Source organism: Poeciliopsis prolifica, unplaced genomic scaffold (genome assembly GCF_027474105.1).
Source record: "Poeciliopsis prolifica strain line A6 unplaced genomic scaffold, Auburn_PproV2 SCAFFOLD020, whole genome shotgun sequence".
Classification (NCBI taxonomy): Eukaryota; Metazoa; Chordata; class Actinopteri; order Cyprinodontiformes; family Poeciliidae; genus Poeciliopsis; species Poeciliopsis prolifica.
Window position 1 is genome coordinate 832,091 of NW_026562395.1, and position 21,703 is coordinate 853,793.

Genomic DNA, 21,703 nt, shown 5'->3' on the forward strand with positions numbered 1-21,703 from the left:
ACAGACAGAGATAGATAGATAGATAGATAGATAGATAGATAGATAGATAGATAGATAGATAGATAGATAGATAGATAGATAGATAGATAGATAGATAGATAGATAGATAGATAGATAGATAGATAGATAGAAAGAGAGATAGATAGATAGATAGATAGATAGATAGATAGATAGATAGATAGATAGATAGATAGATAGATAGATAGATAGATAGATAGATAGATAGATAGATAGATTGTAAATAGTTTTTTTACAAACTGTTTTCATTACCAATTTCCAATGAATTCACTCTTTTTGTTAAATTTCAATTTAGATACAAACATAGAATAATCAAACGTTACTTTTTATGTTATGAAACTTTGATTCTAACCTAATAAAGTAAAATAAAGAAGAAGAAAAAATCTTGCCAAAAGATTTTGGCAAACCTAACTCGTCTAGCCATAATAGATTAAAAAAAATATATTCACACTATGCTATACCTTTGCTTTGCAAAATTTTCACTGGGATATTCATTAGAATTTTTGTAGCGAGGTTTGCGCTTCATTTATGTGAAGAACTTGTGGTTTTAAAATATATACGTGATGCGAAAACGCGTCAAGGATCTCGCTGAGGGAGGAGCGACTTGATGGAGAGGTAGACCGGCCGATTAAACAAACAAACGAGACGAGGGAGGGAGGCAAGGGAAAAGAGGAAACTCCTCTTCGCCCTTTTCCTGTTCGTGGCATCTTGCGCTGCGCAGCGTTAGCGACACCACCGGGAGCTGTGCGCATATTTCCTATCGGTGTGAGGAGCACCGCAGGCGGAGGCTTCCGAGCAGATCGACAGGCAGTGCGGGTCTCTACGCCCGATATGAAAGAGCTTCTATCCTGATGCATCGATGCGGGAGGAACTGCGACTCATGGGGCGCTGATTTGCGTTTTGCATTTTTACAAACTCGGATGTGTGTTTTTTTGGTGGGGAGGTTTTTTTGCACGACCCGAGAGGCCTCGCTTCCTGCAGCTCTATTTTTTTTATTCGATTTTTTTAAAATAACTGCTGCAGGCTGAGAAACGAGCTTTCAGTCCCGGTTGAGCGTTACATAACCGAGTGGCTTTAGCTGTCCAAGGTGCTGAACCGAGCGGTCGAACCTCAAAACGGGGGACGAGCTGTGGGGAAATACACAACCTTGTGTGAGTCTAATGTCATAGCGCACGTTTTTTCAACGCAAAGACGTAGATCATCTGCTGTTTGATCTCGTTTTATTTGTGTGTGTGTGTGTTTCTTTTCCGCCCACACAGAAGGTCAAAGGCCTGGAAAGCACTGGATCCCACCGCGGAGAGCAGAAGTGGAAAACCGGTGAAGATTGGTTAAATTGCCCACATTTTTTTTATTATTTTTTATTTTTTACTCCACGCCATCCCTCGGGGGAGAAATTAGTTTCTGCGGTGGTTGCCAGAGCGGAGAGGGAAAATGTCGGGGCAGACGCTCACGGATCGCATTGCCGCTGCGCAGTACCAGCTAACGGGATCGGATATGGCCCGGGCTGTCTGCAAAGCCACCACTCACGAAGTGATGGCGCCCAAGAAGAAGCACCTGGAATGTAAGTGCAGTCCTTTTTTTCTCTCTCTCTCTCAAGCCCCACTTTTATGTTTCTCACATTTCCTTTCAGCCAATATAGGCTGAAAGTCCCAGACCACATGCCATCACCGCCAATATGAACAGTTCTTTTCTGGTTCCTTCATATGAAAATTATGTAGCTATGGCAATGACCCCTTTGGTGACCCTTTGTTCCTATCTGAAGTGAGAATGATGGACATCCGAGATCTAATGTGGTTGGAGCAGGCTCTATTTTAAGACGGACTGACAAGTTCAATGAAATTCATTTTTTGTGTGTGTGTGTTTTTTTGTTTTTTTTGGGGGGGGGATTGCAATAATTCAAAGCACTTCACACTTTTAAAACAGACTTATAGCACAGTATCATAATACTCAGAGAAGAAATCAGCATTTTCTTTTTTTTTTTTTTTTGTTCCATAAATTAACAGGTTTTCTTACAAGCAGAAAAGTAACAATTATCCGTATTGCTAAAATAAGAGAAAAAGAAGTGGAAGAAATTGCAAGACTCCCATGATACACTGAAGCAGACGACAGTGAAGCAGGAACAAGTATCGGTAGACGCTCATGCTGTGCTCCATTTACCTCTGAAGTTAGAACTTGGATCTGGGAATGACACTCGACCCAGTTTAACCATGTCCCAGATCTAAGATAAAAACACAGAGGGTTTTCCTTATCAACAGTGACTGGGCCAAGGTTTGTCAGCAACACCAGCAAATATCAATGCTTTTCTACATGTTGTGTTCTTTCAAACACTATTGCAATATGTTCTTTAAATACATCTTTATATTTTCTGTGTGAGTGAATGATCACACGAACTAAAAACAATCTGAAGGCCATACTTTTTTATTTTTTTTTATTTTATACTATGGTGATCGAGCTACATCAGCTGGCCAAACCTTCAGTCGGTTGCACAGCTAACAATCTGCTTCTAGCTTGTTTATCTCTAGCTTGTTTTTAGTTTATCTAATCAAAGTTATTGGTGGTGCTCCTTTTGTTTCTGCATCATGGCTTTCTCAACCTGTTTCCAAATAGCTAAATGTATTTTTCTCTGGGGAAAGAGTAGCAGAATCATTTAGTCAGCTGACTAGGGCAGGGAAATGCTGTATGATTCAATGTGCCACACAACATAGGACACTCGGATTTTAGCTGTTCAGAAACCAACAATTAAAAACTTGGTCCACCACAATACCAGCAATCAGCTACTTCTGGTTAGAGGCTGGCCAAACAATTCATCTGCTAGTTTGGTCAATACAGAAATATAGCTGACAATTAATGAAAAAAAAAATCACAATCACTGTTTTATTGAGACATATAGGTTTGAGAACAGGGACCATCTTTAGACAAGTTATCATCAGCCACCATGACTCATCGTGGCACTAAGAACAGATGACTTATGATCTTCTTCGCTTCGTGTCCCTCTACATTTTTCTCTGCACCTTGTCTGCAGCCCCTGGTTTTTCACCTCATTCTGGGGCCTTATATCTTCTGATGTGCTCTCCTGCTGAATAATTTAATAATGAGCCAATGACTGCTCTGCATTATTTACGGAGCCAAAGGTGGTGAGGCCAAAGCTCGAAGGCACCAGAGACCAGCGCTTCCTCCTTCCTTGTTCTGTCACTGTGTGTGCGCTTACATTTTCATCTCCCTCTGTTGCTGTTCTCCAGTGCAGACTTTGTCATTTTAGCAGTTTACTGTGTGTTACGCATCTGTTTCACTCTCCATCTCTTGCATATGATGTCTGATTCAACTCCATCCAAAGCACAAATCTTATGTTTCCTGTTGTATTTTCAAGCATTTAGTGTATTTTAAATCTATTTTTGTGCAACTGAGCAATCTTGAATGTAGGTCACTGTGCTCTTCAGTGCAATTTTTTGGCCAGGGTTAACACACTTATCTCAAAGCACAGAAAAAAAGGGTCCTGTGGGAACAAAGGGGAGCTTCAAAGAAGCAGAAAACTGCATTGAAATAACTCATACAGATTCAAACCACTTTAGCTGATCCTCATTCATAGATCTCTATTTCCAGTGCAGAATGCAGTCATTGCTTCTGACATGCTCTACATCCCTTGGAGTGGACATGGCAGAGACTGTGGCTGCCATGGCAACTGATTGAGAGTTTCAGGGTGTGTCATGATGATGACAAAGGCAGAAATCTCTCTCACAGATGGTACTGGGCTTTGATACACACACACACACACACACACACACACACACACGCAAATCTGCTTTAATGTAAGTATTACTGATTATTCAGATTTGTAGCACAGAAAACAAATTATTTTAACATCACAAAAATATAATAACCAAAGTAGCAGAGTGATTGAGGAGTTTCACATTGGACAGGTACATTCAGGTCTGTGGTTTAAAGATATCATGGGAGCCGAAGAGCTACAGGATTTTGTTGAAAGAAAATCAAATCTCTTTGCAATGTTTTAAACAATGACTTCATTACAAAGCTATATTACGATGTGAGAGACACGGCACTGAATTTCACAAATCATCTATTTTGTCACACCAAGGTATTGGGTCTGTGTAAAAGAGGGTTTCTATTTTTTTTTATAAATTCCAGAAATGGAAATTAGTCTAAAAACATAAAACTCTTCATTCAGCACTAATGTCAACAAATTTGACTTCATCCAAAGTCGTGGTGCACACGTAATAGTCTAAATTGACCAGTAAATATGACATAATGCATTTAATGTCAGCCCACTTGCTTTGTTTAAAGGAGACTAATGTTGGACTGTTAACAGTTTAAATGCTGAATGGAAATCAATGTGAAGTAATAACGTTACATGACATTTAGCTCGTCGAAAGTTTGTCCAGAGCCGAGTGTTTTCCTGGGATTAGCTGCGGCGAAAAGACAAAATAAATTCTTGTGAAAAACATTTAATCCAAACCCCCAGCTGTCATGTTAGACTCAGTTGACTTTTTATTTGCCGTTTCATATGCTTGATAAACGTGCCATTAAATCTGTTGAAGAAACCAAACAATGAAATTTAAAAATGCTTAACATGTGACGCATTTAGTAGTAAGATTTAACTTAATTAAATTTTTATTAACACAATAACAGGTTTTTATGTAGAAACTTTCATCTGAAGTGTATTTCCTACATAGATTCACAAACTGTTGAAATCCTTTTTAATTTGTGATCTCATTTGAAGAAATTGTTTACATGTGTGAAGCTACTAATGTAATTCTAAAGTTTTTTTTTCAGTGCGGTGCTGTTAAAGGCTTTAAGCAGTTAAAATCTTACCTACAGTGGCTTCTTCTCCAGGCATTTTCATCTGGAATGGAAATAAATTCTCTTGTCCTGAAGGTTAAACTTAACAGCTCTAGTCCAGCAGATGACAAAACTTTAACAGAACATGTGTGGAAGAGACTGTCAACCATGATTCAACTAGTATTCCTTTTATATCATCCATCTTCAAAAGTTTATTTATTCCACATCTAAAACATAAACTTTATTATATTCTACAATTGCTGGATAATAATAGCGTCACCATTATTTGCATTAACTAACTTTACAAGCAAATGCTGATTTGATCAAATTTGCTTCATAAAATGTTAATAGCGCATTTTGTTATAAATGACAAACTGCTTATAAATTCTTTAGTGAGTCTTTGCAAGAATACTGTTGAAGACTAGTTATCATTATAGGTTTATGATGACTGGGTTTAAGGTGAAATTATTGAATACATTTTCAATTTGAATTGATTTCCATTTGTCTCTTTCAAAATATTACCTAGATTATTTCAGAGAAAATCTGTTATTTTATTTCATTTTCAGATAGTTTTTAGTTTTTAGCCCTTTTATCCACAGTTTAGTAGGTGGACAATTTTGAATATCAAGAATGAAAAGTTTTGTTTTGCATAGCTACAAAAATAACCTGATACCTGATTATCACACCTAAAGAATTTACATTTGTAAACATAATGTCTTTGACAGTCCTGCTGCTCTTGGCTCCGCCTGATGGTTTGAAGAAGCTAAGCAGCTGCAGTTTGTTTAAACCTTGGACCAGCTCAGCATCAACATTAGGAGTTATTTATTTTTGGAAACTTTCTGGCTACAACTTTGTTGTGTAACATATCGCAAAATTATCGCAGCCAGTCTCAGACACGGACACACTTTCCCCGCATGAGGCTTCACAGTTCATTCTTAGAACCCTTCAGTGGGCTGTGGATTACCGTAAGAGCCTTTATATAGCTCTGCCAATCCTCATTACGCATGTGTATACACACACATACACACACACACACACACACACCACACACACACACACACACGCACACACACCGGTTTTGTGCCAGTGTGTGTTTGCTGCAGGTGATGACACTACAACAGCGAGCATGGATTAGTGTGTGATATTGCCCATCAGGCAACACGTTTCTCACCTGTTAGCGGATATGAAAGCAGATTCATATCTGTCACAGTGAGCAGGAGTTGCATTTCACATAAAATGGGTGTGTGATGCTGGATTCACAGTGCTTGTAAATATACTAGACTTTTACCATGTTAGTGACAATGTAATGTTACATAACATTTCACCAATGTAGACCATGTCTGGTAGTGTATATTAGGAAAAAACTAAAATATTAGAGGATAAAGACAGAAATCAAACACTGAAGGATGTGACTGATCAGATGTGAAAAACAGGGAATTACTGAGGAATGCAATAGTTTTGGTAGAGAAACATTGCAAAAAAAAAGATCTAACATTGCTGCTGCTGTCTGCATCCCAACATGAAATATCATGTTTGATTAGAAGCATTGCCATCTGGTCAAAGTGTTCTGAGGTATTGGAGTCTAATTAGTTCCCCAAAGATCAGAAGAAGATCAGTGAGCATCAAAAGAAAGCCTCATCAAATATTCACATTTCGTTTGATTTTGATCCCTTCTTCTTGTATTGTTTGGTCCATTTCATGCTGAAATGATTGTCATGCTGAACATGTGCTGGTGGAGATTATGATTTTAGTTTTCACCCTCACCCTTCAAAGTTAGTGGAGGGGGCTGACTCTATAGCTAACAAATTTAAAATCAGTATAGCAGTTCTGAAGTGGACTTAAGAGTAAGATTTTCTTTTAAGGACCACAGTTTTATTGTTTCATGATGCCCAGAAACCATAATTTACATGATTTAAAAATAAAAAAATTACTTCAAATTTAACCCGGATGATGTTGTCACAAATCTGGCCTCCTCGATGCAGCACATAACTACAAAATAATTTACTAAATATACATCTTATTACAAGTTCTCATGAAGGAAGTGACTATTTTAGAAAGTTGGCTGAGCTCAGTGGCTGAAGCTTAAAAAGCACTCCAACCAATTTTTCAAGACAGCTGAAAGTCCTGCATCTGATTCTGTAGTATGCAGCCTGAGGAGCGCACACTGCACCAAGTTTTGAAAGTCCGAGTTTTTAGAGTTCAGAAAGAAGCAGAACTCATCCTACTTGTCAGCCAGGGAGCAGACATTAGCCAGGTATATTGAAGAAAAGAGTGAGGGAAGAACTCTTTTGCTGAAGCTTTATGAGGAGGCCATCTGTTCACCTCGTCTGCATCTCCGGTAAATCCCCCTTGAGAGCCACTGAGCTGCCAACCAAGACCTCAGTGAAGCTGAATCAGATGATGAATGGAGAAATAATGCAGAAGAGAGAGGACTGTCTGATGTTTGGCAGTATCTCTATGGCAAAAGTGACCACAGAATGGTGGCAGAGAACAGCATGAACACTCATAAATAATCAAGATATATAATAATCAAGGCTGCCAGCTTCAATACTCTGCAGTCTTAAGTGCAGAATCAGCAAAAATAGAGTTGGGACTAAAGGCCATACTGTGTAGCAAGAACATTTCTCCCAGACCACAACACCACCAGCAAACTGAACATGATGTAAAGAAGGAAGAATCCAGATTTTCTTGTTGTTTGTGGGAAATTCTGGTCTGAATATTGAAGATGAAATCAAGTCTATTTGGATCATGCAATGTTCCTTCAATATGTTACACACTGATATTTTACTATCCATTGACACTTTTGAAGGTAGGTGCTGTAAATAATACTTTATTTTTGTTTTGCCACATGTTACGGTGAGGTTTCAGATTATACACAGCAGACAGTTTCATTCAGAAAAAAAAATCAAACAGACAAATAAAAACAGAAGCTTATCTGAAATAACACATTTTAGATAAGCTAGATATTGTTAATGTACTTCTTCTTTTATTGATCTCTAAAAAGGCAAGCTAACACTACGCATACTCAGACAGAGCAAATCTGCAGATATTGACAGACGTCACCACTAATGGAAGGAGAGGAAGGTTGTTTCACTTATTAGGGCTGAAATACTTGAACACCCTGCACTCAAAGGTATGCCAGAATAAAAATACTCCAAGGTTATAAGTGAAGGACAACAGGGCCTGTATGGCAGAGAAAAAAAAAAAACATAGCTAGGCAACAAGTGTGAGAAATGGGCTAAGAGGAGTTAGAGCATTGAAGCTGTTTGGGCTCAATATGTGCCTGCAGGTTGTAGAGGAAGGGGGGCTGGGTATCAAGGGTTGGATGTAAACAGATTATTACTAATCACTGATTCTGCAGGGAATGTTTTGAACCTCACCCCCACGTCACCAGACACAAACAGAAACAGTTCACAATGTGTACCAGGAATGTAATATGCATTACTTAATTACTTAGACCTGTTATAATTCAAATAAAATACAATGATGAACTAAAATAAATACATTTCTGAAAAAAACAAACATGAAATGATCAATGCTACCTAACCAAATATAATTGAATAATTTCATGTAAAATTTTACTCTTCAGTTCCATGTTACAGTTACATGTCAACACTTTATGTTGCTTCTCGACATTTTGTATGTGATTAGGTATTCATTCAGTGATCCAGCCCCTTCACTTTGGCTACTTCTCTATTTGATCTAGAGTCTGATGTGACAACTAGAGGCAAAGGACATGACACGGCATTTTTTTTCCCTCTTCAGTGTCATTGTGTTTGCTTCTGTTTGCATGTGAGAATCTGGCCACATGCTACCTCATCAGGTCTTCCTCCAGGCTCTTGAGTGTCCAGAGAGGCTCTGCAGTGAAGAACATTAATTCAAGTTTAACTAAAGCGCTTTAATCACAGAATAAGTTGTGCAGACATTTGTTTTAGGCCACATACCTGTACTCTCATGCTTAATGCCATGAAAAAAGCTGAGGCGGAAAATGGGAATCTTGTGTTTGTCTTTTTTATTATGTATTTTAAGAAAAAAAAAACCCTAATCTTTTTATCATTGTCATTGCAGACCTAGTGTCGGCCACCAACACCACCAATGTAAACATCCCTCAGATGGCTGACACGCTGTTTGAGCGATCCACCAACGCCAGCTGGGTGGTCGTCTTCAAGGCTCTCGTCACCACTCATCACATATGCGTCCATGGCAATGAGGTTTGTGGGTGTCATTTCGAGCACATCTGGAGCTGTGGATGTGGGCCACTGGTATTACTGGTATTACAGCCAGATAATGAGATGAGATGATGCAGAACATAAACAGCAGAAGATGTTTGGATTTTACCCAACATGACTCCATAGATTTCAAATTCTAGTTCGACTGAGCTAGAGACTATCAGATAATGAATAGCAGGCCAGACTGTCATAGCACCAATAGGAAGCTTTGAAGCAGATGCTGACTTTAGCAACAGTAGAGATTAATAACTCACCAATGGGCATTATCTTCAAAATGCTTACAAATCTGTATCCCACGTCTCCATTTCTTTTTTAGCTGGCAAACTATTTCCAGATAAACGAATGAACTGTTTCCTTTTTTACTTCAAAATGTGTCTCAGACATGGATACAACATGGTGTCAAGCTTAAAGCTTCCACGCCTACATTTACATCCACATTCGAGACTTAGAACGACAGGAGAAATCACACTGTGACAATAATAAAATAGACCTTTATGGTACAAATTTCACAAGAAATAATGTGACATTTTAATAGTTCAGGATCTCATGCCACAAATAGCTTTTGAGTTATGTAAAAACAGTATTGCAAAGGTAAAGTTTTGTGAACATTTAAGAAATGAATTTATGGATGCTTGATTGTAATATGACATGTATTTTGCTGTTTGTCTTTTCCAGAGGTTCATTCAGTATTTGGCTTCCAGGACCTCCTTGTTCAACCTCAGTAATTTCATTGACAAAACTGGCTCTCATGGTAAGACCCATAAACTTCAAAACCACAAAGCATACATAAACCGTATTCTAAAAAAATGCTGAGTATTTTTTCAGTCAGTTTTCCCATATAAAGATTTTTGTTGAGGTTAGCGAAAAGAGGGCATCTGAAATAAGGCCGAAACATTTAAATAGAAGCGTGTAACTGAGATTATTATTCATTTGGGACATTTTCTCGACAATGCCAATTTGGTCGTTTGTCCTGACTGGAGTTTCTGCAAAAACAGTCCTCAGTATTGTACTTCAAGAAGAGGTTAAGCAGGTTTAAAAAGCTACTTCAATTTTTTGATAATAATCAAAATGCATATTGCTGCATTTTTTCTTAAGATCTGTCTCCACACGTGCAGCTACTATTCTTCAGCTCACAGATTTCCCTGTTGACAATGTTTTCGTGTGAATAATTTTATTGGAGGGCAAGGCCCGTTTGCTTTCCATGTAATTTGATTTGTAAACACATTTAATGATAACTTAGTATTTGCTCTAAGTGTTGTAAAATACAGTAATTAGTATTTCAACTCTCACCCACACAGACAGCTTCATGAGCACAGGTCACATGACACAGAAGAAGGAAGGCAACCAATTCATTCTTTTTTCCATTGTGAAATGGAAATGTTTGGAAATCATGCAGATTGAAAGGACAACCTCTGATTTGTTGTAATAACAAAATGATAAAATAGGCCCTTTGTCATGATTTGTGGTAGTTGTGGTGTGGAACTAAACGCAGAGAGGTGAGGCAGCAACTGAGTTTGATGATTTAATGAATATCTCAAGTGAGCAAAAACTAGGAACTCAAACACTGATAGCAACTGGAAAACTTTACAAGACGACAACACGACATACAACAGCTAAGATAAGGATCTGACAGGAACACAGGCACTGGTGATTATAAACACAAGAGGAGTTGATCAGGGGAACGAGACACACTCCTTACCAGTTGGTGGCGGTAATGCTCACCTCGCGTTTCTTGTTTCTTGATCACATTTTAAAAAAACGTCCAATTGAAAACACATTTATGTCATCATAAAATCTTACACCCTTTTAATCAAAATGGTGAAATTTTTTCCAGCTTCTTTTCTAAGCCTTATGATTTTTAAGTTTGTATTTTTTAAAACTAAGAAATAGAATTTCATGGTTTTGAGCTAAGTCATATTTAAGATGGATTCTTTTGGGATGAGGAATGTCTATTTGTTTAGCAGAAATGTTAATGACGCACAATTTTTTTACAAAGAATCAAAAAAGATATTTTCTCAGGAAAACCTTTTCTGTTCTTTCTCATTTGCATGTCTGTGTAGGCTATGACATGTCTACATTCATCAGGCGGTATGCACGATACCTGAACGAGAAAGCCTTTGCCTACCGCCAAATGGCTTTTGACTTCACCAGGGTGAAGAAAGGGTATGTTGAAGCAAAACCTCAAACTCCACAACAGATGACATCGCCCAGTTCTGTAATCATTTCAGTTAAAACAACAGTGGTTCAGTTTAGCATCTAGTACTTTATTAACTAGGCTGTTGCTCAATATAGGGCAGCCATATTGGATTTTGAGGTAGGTGCAAGGGATAGACCTCTCTCACTTAGGATTCTGACTTTGGGGAACTTGCTGTTTATTTGCTTAGTTTGGAACTTGGGAATTTAGATTCTAAGTGAGATTCTAAGTTATAAAAATGTGTTTTTTCTGTTATGTGTCTTTACAAAGAAATAAAAAGTTGCACGTATTACTTGTTTGGCGTTTCTTTGAGCATAGTGGTACTCAGAAAGTTTTTTTATTTACTGAAGTGGTGCTTATTATTAAAAGTTTCCAGCACAACTCTGCTTTATGTTAAACAATGTTTGCCGTATCTTCTCAGTGCCGAGGGTGTGATGAGAACCATGACCACCGAGAAGTTGCTGAAAGGCATGCCTGTCCTGCAGACTCAGATCGACACACTCTTGGAGTTTGACGTGTGTATTTATATTTTGATCGTCAAACCTGCTGTAAGCTCTATAAAGCGTTCATTTTATTGATCTGGACTCGCCTCGTTTCAGGTTCATCCGAAGGAGCTGAACAATGGGATCATCAATGCTGCCTTCATGCTTCTCTTCAAAGATCTAGTGAAGCTGTTTGCATCCTATAACGATGGAATCATCAACCTGTTAGGTCAGTAGTGAATGAATAATGAAGACACTGTTTAGTGAGAACATTTCTAAATGAATTTGTGACGCTTGCCTTTGGTTCCAGAAAAGTTCTTCAAGATGAAAAAAAGTGACTGTAAGGAGGCCTTGGAGATTTATAAGAGGTTCCTGACCAGGGTGACGAAAATTGGGGAGTTCATGAAGTTGGCTGAGGTGAGTTCAAACTATCCGCTACATCATCACTGTCATACTGACATTAATTTGGGCTTTTGGATCTTATTATCTCTTTGCTTTCACAGACAGTCGGAGTGGACAAAAATGACATTCCTGACATCAACTATGTGAGTTATTTTTCATAAAAAGTCATGCTTTTTGGGTAACTTATTGCTTTATTGCTTGGAAGGATGACGATCAAGAACCTTATGCACGTGAATCCCTCCATTCCTGATTTACACCCTCACACAAACACAACCAGACGCCTGTGCCTCATCCCTGTATCTCCCCACTAGTGTCTCCACCCAGGGGTGGTGGTGGATCTAGCTGATTCAGATGATGAAGACTGCCCCTTTACACCCCTTGAGGACCCGGTAACCACAGAAACAAAAGGGTGCCCTGGCTGAGTGCCTGTTTAACTACAGGATGAAGTGTCAGCATGCCGATCCTAATTTGATTTGACTTCACAAATGTTTAACACGTTCATATAAGTGCATGTATTGCAGTGAGTCTCTGCAGAAACGTCTTTGTGTTTCATACACCAGTGGATGCTCCTCTGCAGTTATACTATAAAGGGACACCCTTCAGTAACTCCAGTTTTCTTCTGTCAGGCTCCCAGCAGTATCCTGGAGTCTCTGGAAACACACATGAACGGTCTGGAGGACATAAAAGGTGGAAAGAAAGGGTAAGGCATTGCTAAACAAACTTCTTGATTGGATGAACTTATCAAGTGCAAAATCCAAAGATATTGGGGTTCATGTCTTTGAAACTTCCCCCTAGTTTTTGTTTCTCTGCTATAACTGGACTCCCTTTCTTCAAATACTGACTAAAGCAGATAAAGATTGAAAACCCAGAAGGAACAGTGAGATTTGGATATAATTTAGTGATTGGGAATGCTAGTTGAGTGCAGATTGAAGAAGCTGGAATTGACACAAGTGTAGTAGAAGTAACATTTCTTTTGCTTCCTTTAACTTCTGTTCTTTTTTTGTTCTCTTTTGTGTTGATTTGGGAACACCAGTGAAGGGTGAGCACATGTTGTTTTGTCTGAAGCTTAACAGTTCCTTAAAGACTATTATTAACAGTTCCATTTACTGTTTTCAACCCACCAAAGAGGTCTATGTTCACATGTGAATTATGTTGCTGTACATTGTCTTATTAGTCTCTGCTGCAACTTGAGCATTTTTTTTAAATTCTTTAGCCAGGAAACCCCAAGTATTAACAAAAATAAAAATCTGTATTTTATAGAAAAAGTTTTTAGTGTTTGAAAAGCTTTCTAGAAAATTATTTGACATTAGATAGATTTTTTTGTTTGTTTTACTTTTAAGTTTTTATTTTTAATAGGTAAATTCCCACAACTTACTTCACATGTGGAAATGTGTGTCCTGGTGCTGTGACTATATGTGCGATCTTTGAGGAAAGATCACACATGTTTACATGAGACATGTGTCTTGAGGAAGACACATGTTTAAATATATTGTATGAGGTGTAATGTGAATCATATGAAATGTGAATCGATGTGTGAAGAGCATGCCTTTCCAAAGTGAATTAGGCTAAAAGAGAAAAATAAATAACACTTTGTTGTTAAAGTTGCATTTAAGACTCAGCTTTTCACTTTGGAAATAAACTCTTCATAGAATCACATTTTGGGTATTACCGGTATTATTGATTTCCTGACAGAAAAAAAAAAACTCCCACTCTCTCTGTTTGTTTCAAGCAGAACTTTTTTGTTTAAACAAACTACTCACTATTTCTCATTCTTTCTCACTTTCAGGTCTCCAACAAAGGTGAGAAATTCATTTAAATCAGTCTTTCATCATTTTTTGTTTTGCAGTTTCAATCAGACACACCAACTTGAAGGTTTTTCTTTCCCTACATATTATTCAGGGGTCTCCAACAAACAACGTGTCTCCAACATCGACTCCAGCCAAATCTTCAAATGCCGTTCCTACGCTGCAGCCGCCTCCTGGGGACGGAGCCGCCGCCGCCGCTGCTCCTGAGCCAGCTGAAGAGTAAGTTCACTGCTATTCGTTCTCATTTTCTCTCCTGTAGGTCAATTTTATTTGACATCAGCCGATGTTATTACTGATCATGATTAGGACAGACAACCTAGACGGCTTACCGCAGTTGTTAAAAAGGTAATGAACAAAATAGCATGCTTCATAGTTTAATGATTTTATGGATGCTCCAGGAAAAGGGCAGCTGATATCATAGTCAATCTGATTGATATCAGAAGAACAGAAGATGTGTTGCCTGAAATCATGTTGTCCTTTGTCAGCCATGGTTAGCATCATCACTTTGGATTAAAAAGGCTTCATGGGAGGAATATTGCTGATAACAAGGCCAAACTCAAATCAATTATTTTTCAAATGATCAAGAACTCATTCATCTGATGTCAGGACTTTCACTTGAAGGGGATTCAAAGAAAGACGTGATCAGCGAAACGAAATGTTTCATGAGCATTTCTCTTTTCTACTTACAGATTTTTCTAAAATCCCTCTCATATTTGTACGTGACATTTTTATTTCTTGGTTCACTCCAGGTTTAAATGAAGGTCACATAACGTTGTCTTAATAAAGAATAAAACTAAGATCAAATATAAACCAATGATCCTGATGTTTGTGCTATTCTTTAGTTCTTTGTTGGACTTGGATCCTCTGGCCTCCACTGGTCCCACAGCGCCATCAGCTGCACCGACATCTTGGGGAGGTAAGAAGTTCCATCTGGTCAAACTGGGCTGAATGTGCTACTATTTGGAGACATATCACATAAATTAAAACAAGTAATCTGTGTGTTTCAAAACGGTCAGCTTCTCAGCAGTCGCTGATAAAGAAATGTTTGAGAGCTAGCTTCAAGAAATAATTTTGGAATCTAAATTAGAAACCTTTCATAATAAATTCAGTCTAATTAAATGTATGTTTTCTTCTCTGATGCGCTCCACAGACCTGCTTGGATCAGGTGAGTGTCACGTCCCTCTGTGTTTAACCTCCAATATCTTATCAAGGATAGTGCAGAAGTAGACTATCTTGATGTTACCAACTTTTATTCCTTGCAAGCACTAATATATAGAGTCAAAGTGACGTTGACTCAATAATAGTGATTGAGTTTAAAATTAATATTAAACTACACTTTAGTTTAGTGTTAATGTCACATAGTTACCTCCCTGTTTGTCTCTTGTTCTCTTTAGTCTGAGTACTTTCTTTGTTTCTCTTTGCCTCTTCTCTCTTCTCCCTCCACATACTCCATTGTCTGTTTTTGGTTTAAAACGGGGGCTACTTTTATTATTTGGCAATTTTTTTTTAACTTATGTATTGAACCTAAATTATATAAAATGGTTTAATTTAATTGGAATTTTGCTTTAACTGTTTTTTCCCCCTTTTCTTCTGTCACTTTGGTGACTCCTCTGGTCATTTTGGTTGCTCCCTCTGGGTTTCTTTTACTGCCTATTTTTGGGGGCGGGGGGATTTGAAACACACCTACCCCACTGGCAGAAATGGGCGATTCCTTGCTATCTGAACCCCCACTCGCCGCAGAGGCCGCCCCCTCCCCTGCAGCAGCAGCGCCCACTCCTGCAGCGGCAGAACCTGGCGTCTCTCTAGCTCCTCCCACTAGCACAGCAGCCGCCACTTCCCCTGGTGCCGCCAATATGGATCTGTTGGGAGGTCAGTGGGCTTCCAGAACATTCTCTGCAAAGGAATACCTCTGGGAAGCTCAACCCTGAAACCCATCTCACAGCACAAAAACACACAAGCACAGCTACATTCTCAATCACATTAAGCATGCACAGTGAAAGTATTTGTCCTCTTTCAGATTTCTTAAGTTTGTTTTTTCTTTTACTTTTTTTTTTTGTTCAACTTAAATGTTTGCAGAACTCAAATTAATTTTAATACTACAGAAAAAAATGATCTGATGAAACTTTGATTGTAGTTTTTACATTCTGATTTCATTTATTAGGGGAAGAAAGTGATCTAAGTTATTCTGGCTTTGTGCTGAACTGGTTGTCATCAAACAGCTGTGGTCAGCAGTTGGAAGCTGTCAGTCAGTATGATGAGTTTTTCTTCTTTTTTTTCAATTTTGGGTTTAGCCAGTGACATTTAATGCAAAAAACTGGATTTCTCATGGAATACATGAATTAACATTTCCCTTTATAAATTATCTCATATTTTGAAAACTGCATCTTGTAAGTGTTGTTGTTATTATTACTATTATTATTATTATTATTATTATGTTTGATGATCTGAAACATTTAAGTGAAACAAAAAAATATCGTTAAGAGGATAAATACTTTTCTTACGGCACTGTAGGTTAAGAAAAAATATTTGCACGATATAAACAAACCATCCAAAGCCGTCACTGCTTTCCACACTGAAGCACGTTTCTTCACTAGGAAGTACTGTGTTTGAGGGGTTTTCTTATGTTTCACCTTATTCACTTTATGTAACTGCTTCTGAAAATGGCAAGAAAGAAAGAAAGAAAGAAAGAAAGAAAGAAAGAAAGAAAGAAAGAAAGAAAGAAAGAAAGAAAGAAAGGAAGAAAGAAAGAAAGAAAGAAAGAGAGAAAGAAAGAAAGAAAGAAAGAAAGAAAGAGGGAAAGAAAGAAAGAAAGAAAGAGGGAAAGAAAGAAAGAAAGAAAGAAGAAAGAAAGAAAGAAAGAAAGAAAGAAAGAAAGAAAGAGGGAAAGAAAGAAAGAAAGAAAGAAAGACAGACAGAAAGAGAGAGTGAAGAAAAGAGACATATGTATTAAAGCAACATTTTTGATTCAGAAGCCTCAAAGCCTAAAGCAGGTTAAATGTATACTTAAGTAATCTGACTTAGTTAAATTTAGCATAGAATAAATCTAGTATAAAAAGGCCATTCATTAATTTATTCTATAATTCAGAGGCTCTACATTTATATTTTTTCCACTTACAACAAATACAAATTTGTTGTAAGTGGAAAAAGTTGAAGAAAATAAAACAGTTTTGTTTCTTTTTCTTATTTCCTTGCATCAATATTCCTTCAGAAATACTTTACACACTTACAGCTGGCTTGCTTCTAAACATCCCTCCAGATTCATTGTCACATGCATTTTGTTTGATGAGCTGGCATGTTTTTCTTTTATTTCATTGGAAAGCAATGCCGTGAAACCCTCCGATGTGGATGGATACAATTATAAATGGCACCTGCAGCATTGCGTAGATGGCTTATTCTGCTCTTTGTGCAGTAGATTAATCTCTGTGTACTGCCTCCTGTCTGTGTGTCCATTTATCCATTCACCTGTCGGTCACTGACGTTTTGTGCTTCTGCTTTATTTTATTTTTTTATTTTTTTCACTGTTTTTGCTCAAATTTTACAATGAAAATCCAGGACGTAATTTACCTTCTTATGCAAATGCTCTGTGTTATCTTTGTTTTCTCAATACTTTCTTTACCTCTAAAGACCTATTGACTTTTTCCCTTTTCCTCTTTCATCTATAACTCCATCATCTTGCCATCTGTTGGCGTTTCTGCCCTTCGTCAGACGCCTTTGCTACACCTGCTCCTTCCTCTGAGACTACTGCTGCAGCAGCAGAGGGTGGGGCTGCTGCTTCGTCCACCCCAGCCACTAACTCTGGAGCTGGTGGGTGACTGTAAATCTGAGCGTGTCTGGTCTGCATGTGTTGTGAAAGAGTTGAAATCGGTGTAAACACAGATAACACAAAACGCTGTTTCTTTCAATGTCTTGTTCAGAATCGCAAGTTATATTTCTTGAGGATGTCATGTTTTTGTTTTTTTTTCATAATACTGACATGTTTCATTATCTCCCTGTAGACAGAAACCTTAATGCTTCATGGTTCTTGTCAAAAAGCATCTCGCCATGTCATATCTGAATCATTTTGAACCTGTCCATAGCAATGTTTCTGAATGCAGGTGGATGTAATTAATGATGCTGCAGCTGACATCAGCGCACGAAAGGTAGTAGTGGAATATGTTTGTGCAAAACCTTTATTCTAAAGCTGCTGTGCATATCTTAGCTAAAGCCTACCCAGTAGTGGCATCCATCAGACAATATATCTATTGGCTTTAGTAGAGACTGAACATAGGCAGCTTGGAGAGAGACTGCAGGATGTCACATTGTTAGAGATATGTGGTTTTTGGTCCACATATCTCTTGAGGACAACATTACTTCATCTATAGTCTCTGGACAACAAAAGATAGCACTGGATTTCACTGCATATATTGTATGTATCAGAGTTGTCATACAGAAACTTAACATCTTTTAACGAAACAAGAACATCTTGCGTCTACGTATGTTCACCCAGTTTGGTAAACTTTACTGCCTTTTTCTTCTACCTCTCTTCATAAATGTGTAAACCTCCAGATAGATGTGAAAGGTAATCAGCAAAGTTAAAAAATGGAGAGACAAGGTTTTGGCTTGATAGCAACAATGTTTGACAGGGTTATGTATTTCTTAATCAAGGACAAGACTTGATTAAGACAACGCGGATTGACAAGATAAGGCATGTCAATTGTCTTCATAGAAGGTGTGCGGCACTATTTGTGTGATGCACAAAATCACACTTACCTGGTTTTACACTTTTGCTGTCGTTTGTCTTATAAGAGGTTTATGTTCTGTGAAAGCAGTTACTGCCTGCTCCAGTTGTTTGCATTTTTTTCCATCAGAAAATCTATTTTTAGCTGTTAATATTCCCACTGACAGCTGGAGTGTGTTTTTATATTTGCAGGTTTTCTTTTCCTTTCATTCCTCACATGCTTCCTTCTATCCTATGCATTTTTGGGAACTGCACGATTTTATTTCCATCACATGAGACACGCAGAGCAGTGCAAAGAATGTGACAGTTCTACAAAATAAAAGCATCATTGGTTATGCATTAAGAAAAATTATGAATTACCCTAAACTTTCAATCAGTGTCATCATCCTTATTTGATCTGCTTTGTGTTAAATTCATTGTCTAACATTCCCTCTCCCTCTCCATATGTTAAATTCCTTAACCCCAAAGACCCTTTTGCGCCGTCGGATGGCAAAACCAACACTGCATCTTCAGGTCTAGATCTTTTTGGGATGATGACAGTGGAGAACAGTAGCTCACTGGACGTCTGTTTTAGCTCTATGGAGACTCAGCCCTCCCCTTCCCCATCCCCTTCACCGCTCTTCACCTCCACATCCACCACCATCACCACCACTGCAACCATTTCAGGCTCCGGCATCAACAGCACAGCGACGGACCTTTTTGGTGGTAAACATGAGGCATACAAGTGAATTTGTGTTTTACGTCTTCCTCCTCTGACTGGTCTGATGCTGCTCAGTTAAATCTGTCCTATACTGTCTCGTTTTCCCTAATGTTTTATGGGTTTTTCTGCATTCAGAACTTAAGAAAAGTTTACATATACTCAATAGGAGCATGAGTGTCATATAAGTTTTTTGGATAATTAAGATTGCCTTTAAACTGTTTTTTTAGGGTGGAAGGTTCATGTAACTCCAATTGAATTCAAAAACAATAATTCAATACGTGGGATTTAAACTGTGTTGACTTTATCTAATTCACAGATGATCAAAGTTACACATGGCAGCACAAATTTGTGCATAAACCTTCTACAGTTTATGTTCAACAAAAAATTGCAAAGAAACAACATACGTACTTTCTGTTGCAGATTACAAATTTCTGGCATAATTCTAGCTGAATGGGTTAGGAGTTATGGTTAACAATAAGTACAGTTTTCTCAGATTTAAAAGTCTCCTATGTACTGCTCCTTGAATTCTTCAGTCATTGTGGCCAAATAGTTCAATCTTTTTCACTTAAGATTTTTCCCCAGACATCATATGGCAAAGCTGACACAAATTTTGGTCAAGTTGTTCCTCATCCTCATTCTTGGATCACGATGATGTTAGAGTTGCTTCGCTGTGGACAGTAAAATGTTATTCAAGCAGTTTCCAGTCATGGCAGCTTTGAGCCTTTGTGTTTGCTAACTTGGCCTTGAACATCTTAATCAATTTATTTCTCCTGTCTAGAGGCTTAATCTAACCCAAACTTTAACAAAAGCTTGTTTACAGCTTGCCTACAATATTCCCAAGAAGAATAGTGAAATAAGTAGCCAGAAATAGGGAAGAATCTTCATGGTGACAAAAAATGTGAAGTCAAGGTGCAATGTCCTAAAGAAAACATTTTGTGTGGATCAGTGAAAACTACCATAACTTCAAACTTGTGCACCCAATTCTTGCTGTTGAAACATATTAATGCGTGTCGTTTGATCATTCCACTATGAAAAAGCAATGATACAAATTGATCAAAATTAATATGACCATCAAGCCCTTTACGAGTGTCTTTGAACTGTTCAATGCTTCTGTATGTCTCTCCTCTGTTTGAGAGTCTCAACAGCAGGTTAAGGAATTATTTTTAAATTGTCTTTTCTCTGTTTTGTTTTTGGTGCGCATGCCTTCATAGATATGTTTGACTCCATGCCAGACTCAAGCTTCTCCAAAACGGACCCATTACCCAGCACTGACTTGTTTTCAGCAGGTATCCTTCTGCAACCCGGTTTGCAACCTTGCGTGCACCTTCCTATTCTCCCAAAATCTCTTGCTGTCTTTGCTTCCAGCTTTGTCCTTGGCTTTATCGGGCAATAGAAGAAAAGAGATAAAAAATAAAAAAAAAACATGATATTGCTCTCTTACAGGTTAGCTACAGGCTTCTCACCTTTTTGAAGCATTTACTTTTGTTTCTTACCTTTTTTTTTCCCAATTCCAGCATGTATTGCGTGCACTGCAACTTCAACTGTTAGAGCATCATAATAAATAAGAGTGATTGCTCAAAGTGCATTTGTGCGACTGCGTGTTGGGGTCTAAACATCATCTCCACCTTGCCTTCTCCAGCCGATTTGTTCAGCTCCTCTGCACCCATCCTCCCCTCTGCACCACCACCCAAAATTGACACAGGAGGCATCATGAGCTTGTTTGGTGGTGGGTAACATAAATGACTGTTTTCCCTCAATCTGTCTCCACGGCTCTTGAAAACACCATCAAAGGAGAGAAGGGTGTAATCTGGAAGTTTCCCTATTACATCGCACTGCGCTACCTTAATTGATAATATTTTTACAAATGTGCTGGAAAATAATTTAACTAGTGGAATATTAATGAATGACACAACTGATCACTTACCAGTGTTCATAGTCTACGACTGTAAGTGCAAAACAGACGATCAAAAATAGAGACACATTACAGACGGGTTACGTCTGAAGAGACACTAAAAGCTCTAGAAGCTGAGTTGTTAGCTTATGATTGGAGATTAATATATAAAATGAATGACGTGAATTCAGCATATGAAGAATTTTTAAAAATATTTAAAATATTATATAACAAGCACTGCCCAATCAAACAATATAACAAAAAGTAATCAAAAAAATGAACAGTGGATCACAAAAGGAATACAAAGGCATGTAAAAAGAAAAACAAACTTTATAGAGAATTTCTAAAACATAGAACGTCTGAATCAGAAAACAAATACAAGAAATATAAAAATAAGTTAACTAATATTATAAAAACATGTAAAAAGGACTATTATCATACATTACTGGATAGGAATAAAAACAACATTAA

General features: G+C 37.9%; 1 protein-coding gene across 12 annotated transcripts in view; it reads left to right on the top strand.

Annotated features, from left to right (window-relative positions):
- Positions 1–651: 651 nt before the first annotated feature.
- LOC129369004 (clathrin coat assembly protein AP180-like) overlaps positions 652–21,703 on the top strand; it is a 30,427-nt gene continuing 9,375 nt past the window's right edge. For 5 of the 12 annotated variants that reach the window (XM_055044241.1, XM_055044240.1, XM_055044242.1 and 2 more), the window contains exons 1-18: positions 654–1,169; positions 1,278–1,579; positions 8,881–9,023; positions 9,717–9,792; positions 11,102–11,204; positions 11,657–11,750; positions 11,835–11,946; positions 12,028–12,134; positions 12,221–12,262; positions 12,746–12,819; positions 13,906–13,918; positions 14,019–14,143; positions 14,767–14,840; positions 15,075–15,089; positions 15,623–15,793; positions 17,630–17,728; positions 19,110–19,346; positions 20,553–20,627. In XM_055044241.1, the coding sequence (XP_054900216.1) occupies positions 1,450–1,579; positions 8,881–9,023; positions 9,717–9,792; positions 11,102–11,204; positions 11,657–11,750; positions 11,835–11,946; positions 12,028–12,134; positions 12,221–12,262; positions 12,746–12,819; positions 13,906–13,918; positions 14,019–14,143; positions 14,767–14,840; positions 15,075–15,089; positions 15,623–15,793; positions 17,630–17,728; positions 19,110–19,346; positions 20,553–20,627 (1,690 nt within the window). In that variant the 5' untranslated portion in view covers positions 654–1,169; positions 1,278–1,449. Of the gene's footprint in view, positions 1,170–1,277; positions 1,580–8,880; positions 9,024–9,716; positions 9,793–11,101; positions 11,205–11,656; positions 11,751–11,834; positions 11,947–12,027; positions 12,135–12,220; positions 12,263–12,745; positions 12,820–13,905; positions 13,919–14,018; positions 14,144–14,766; positions 14,841–15,074; positions 15,090–15,622; positions 15,794–17,629; positions 17,729–19,109; positions 19,347–20,552; positions 20,628–20,980; positions 21,068–21,703 lie in introns of all 12 variants that reach the window. The other 7 variants (XM_055044247.1, XM_055044238.1, XM_055044250.1 and 4 more) reach the window with 7 other exon arrangements.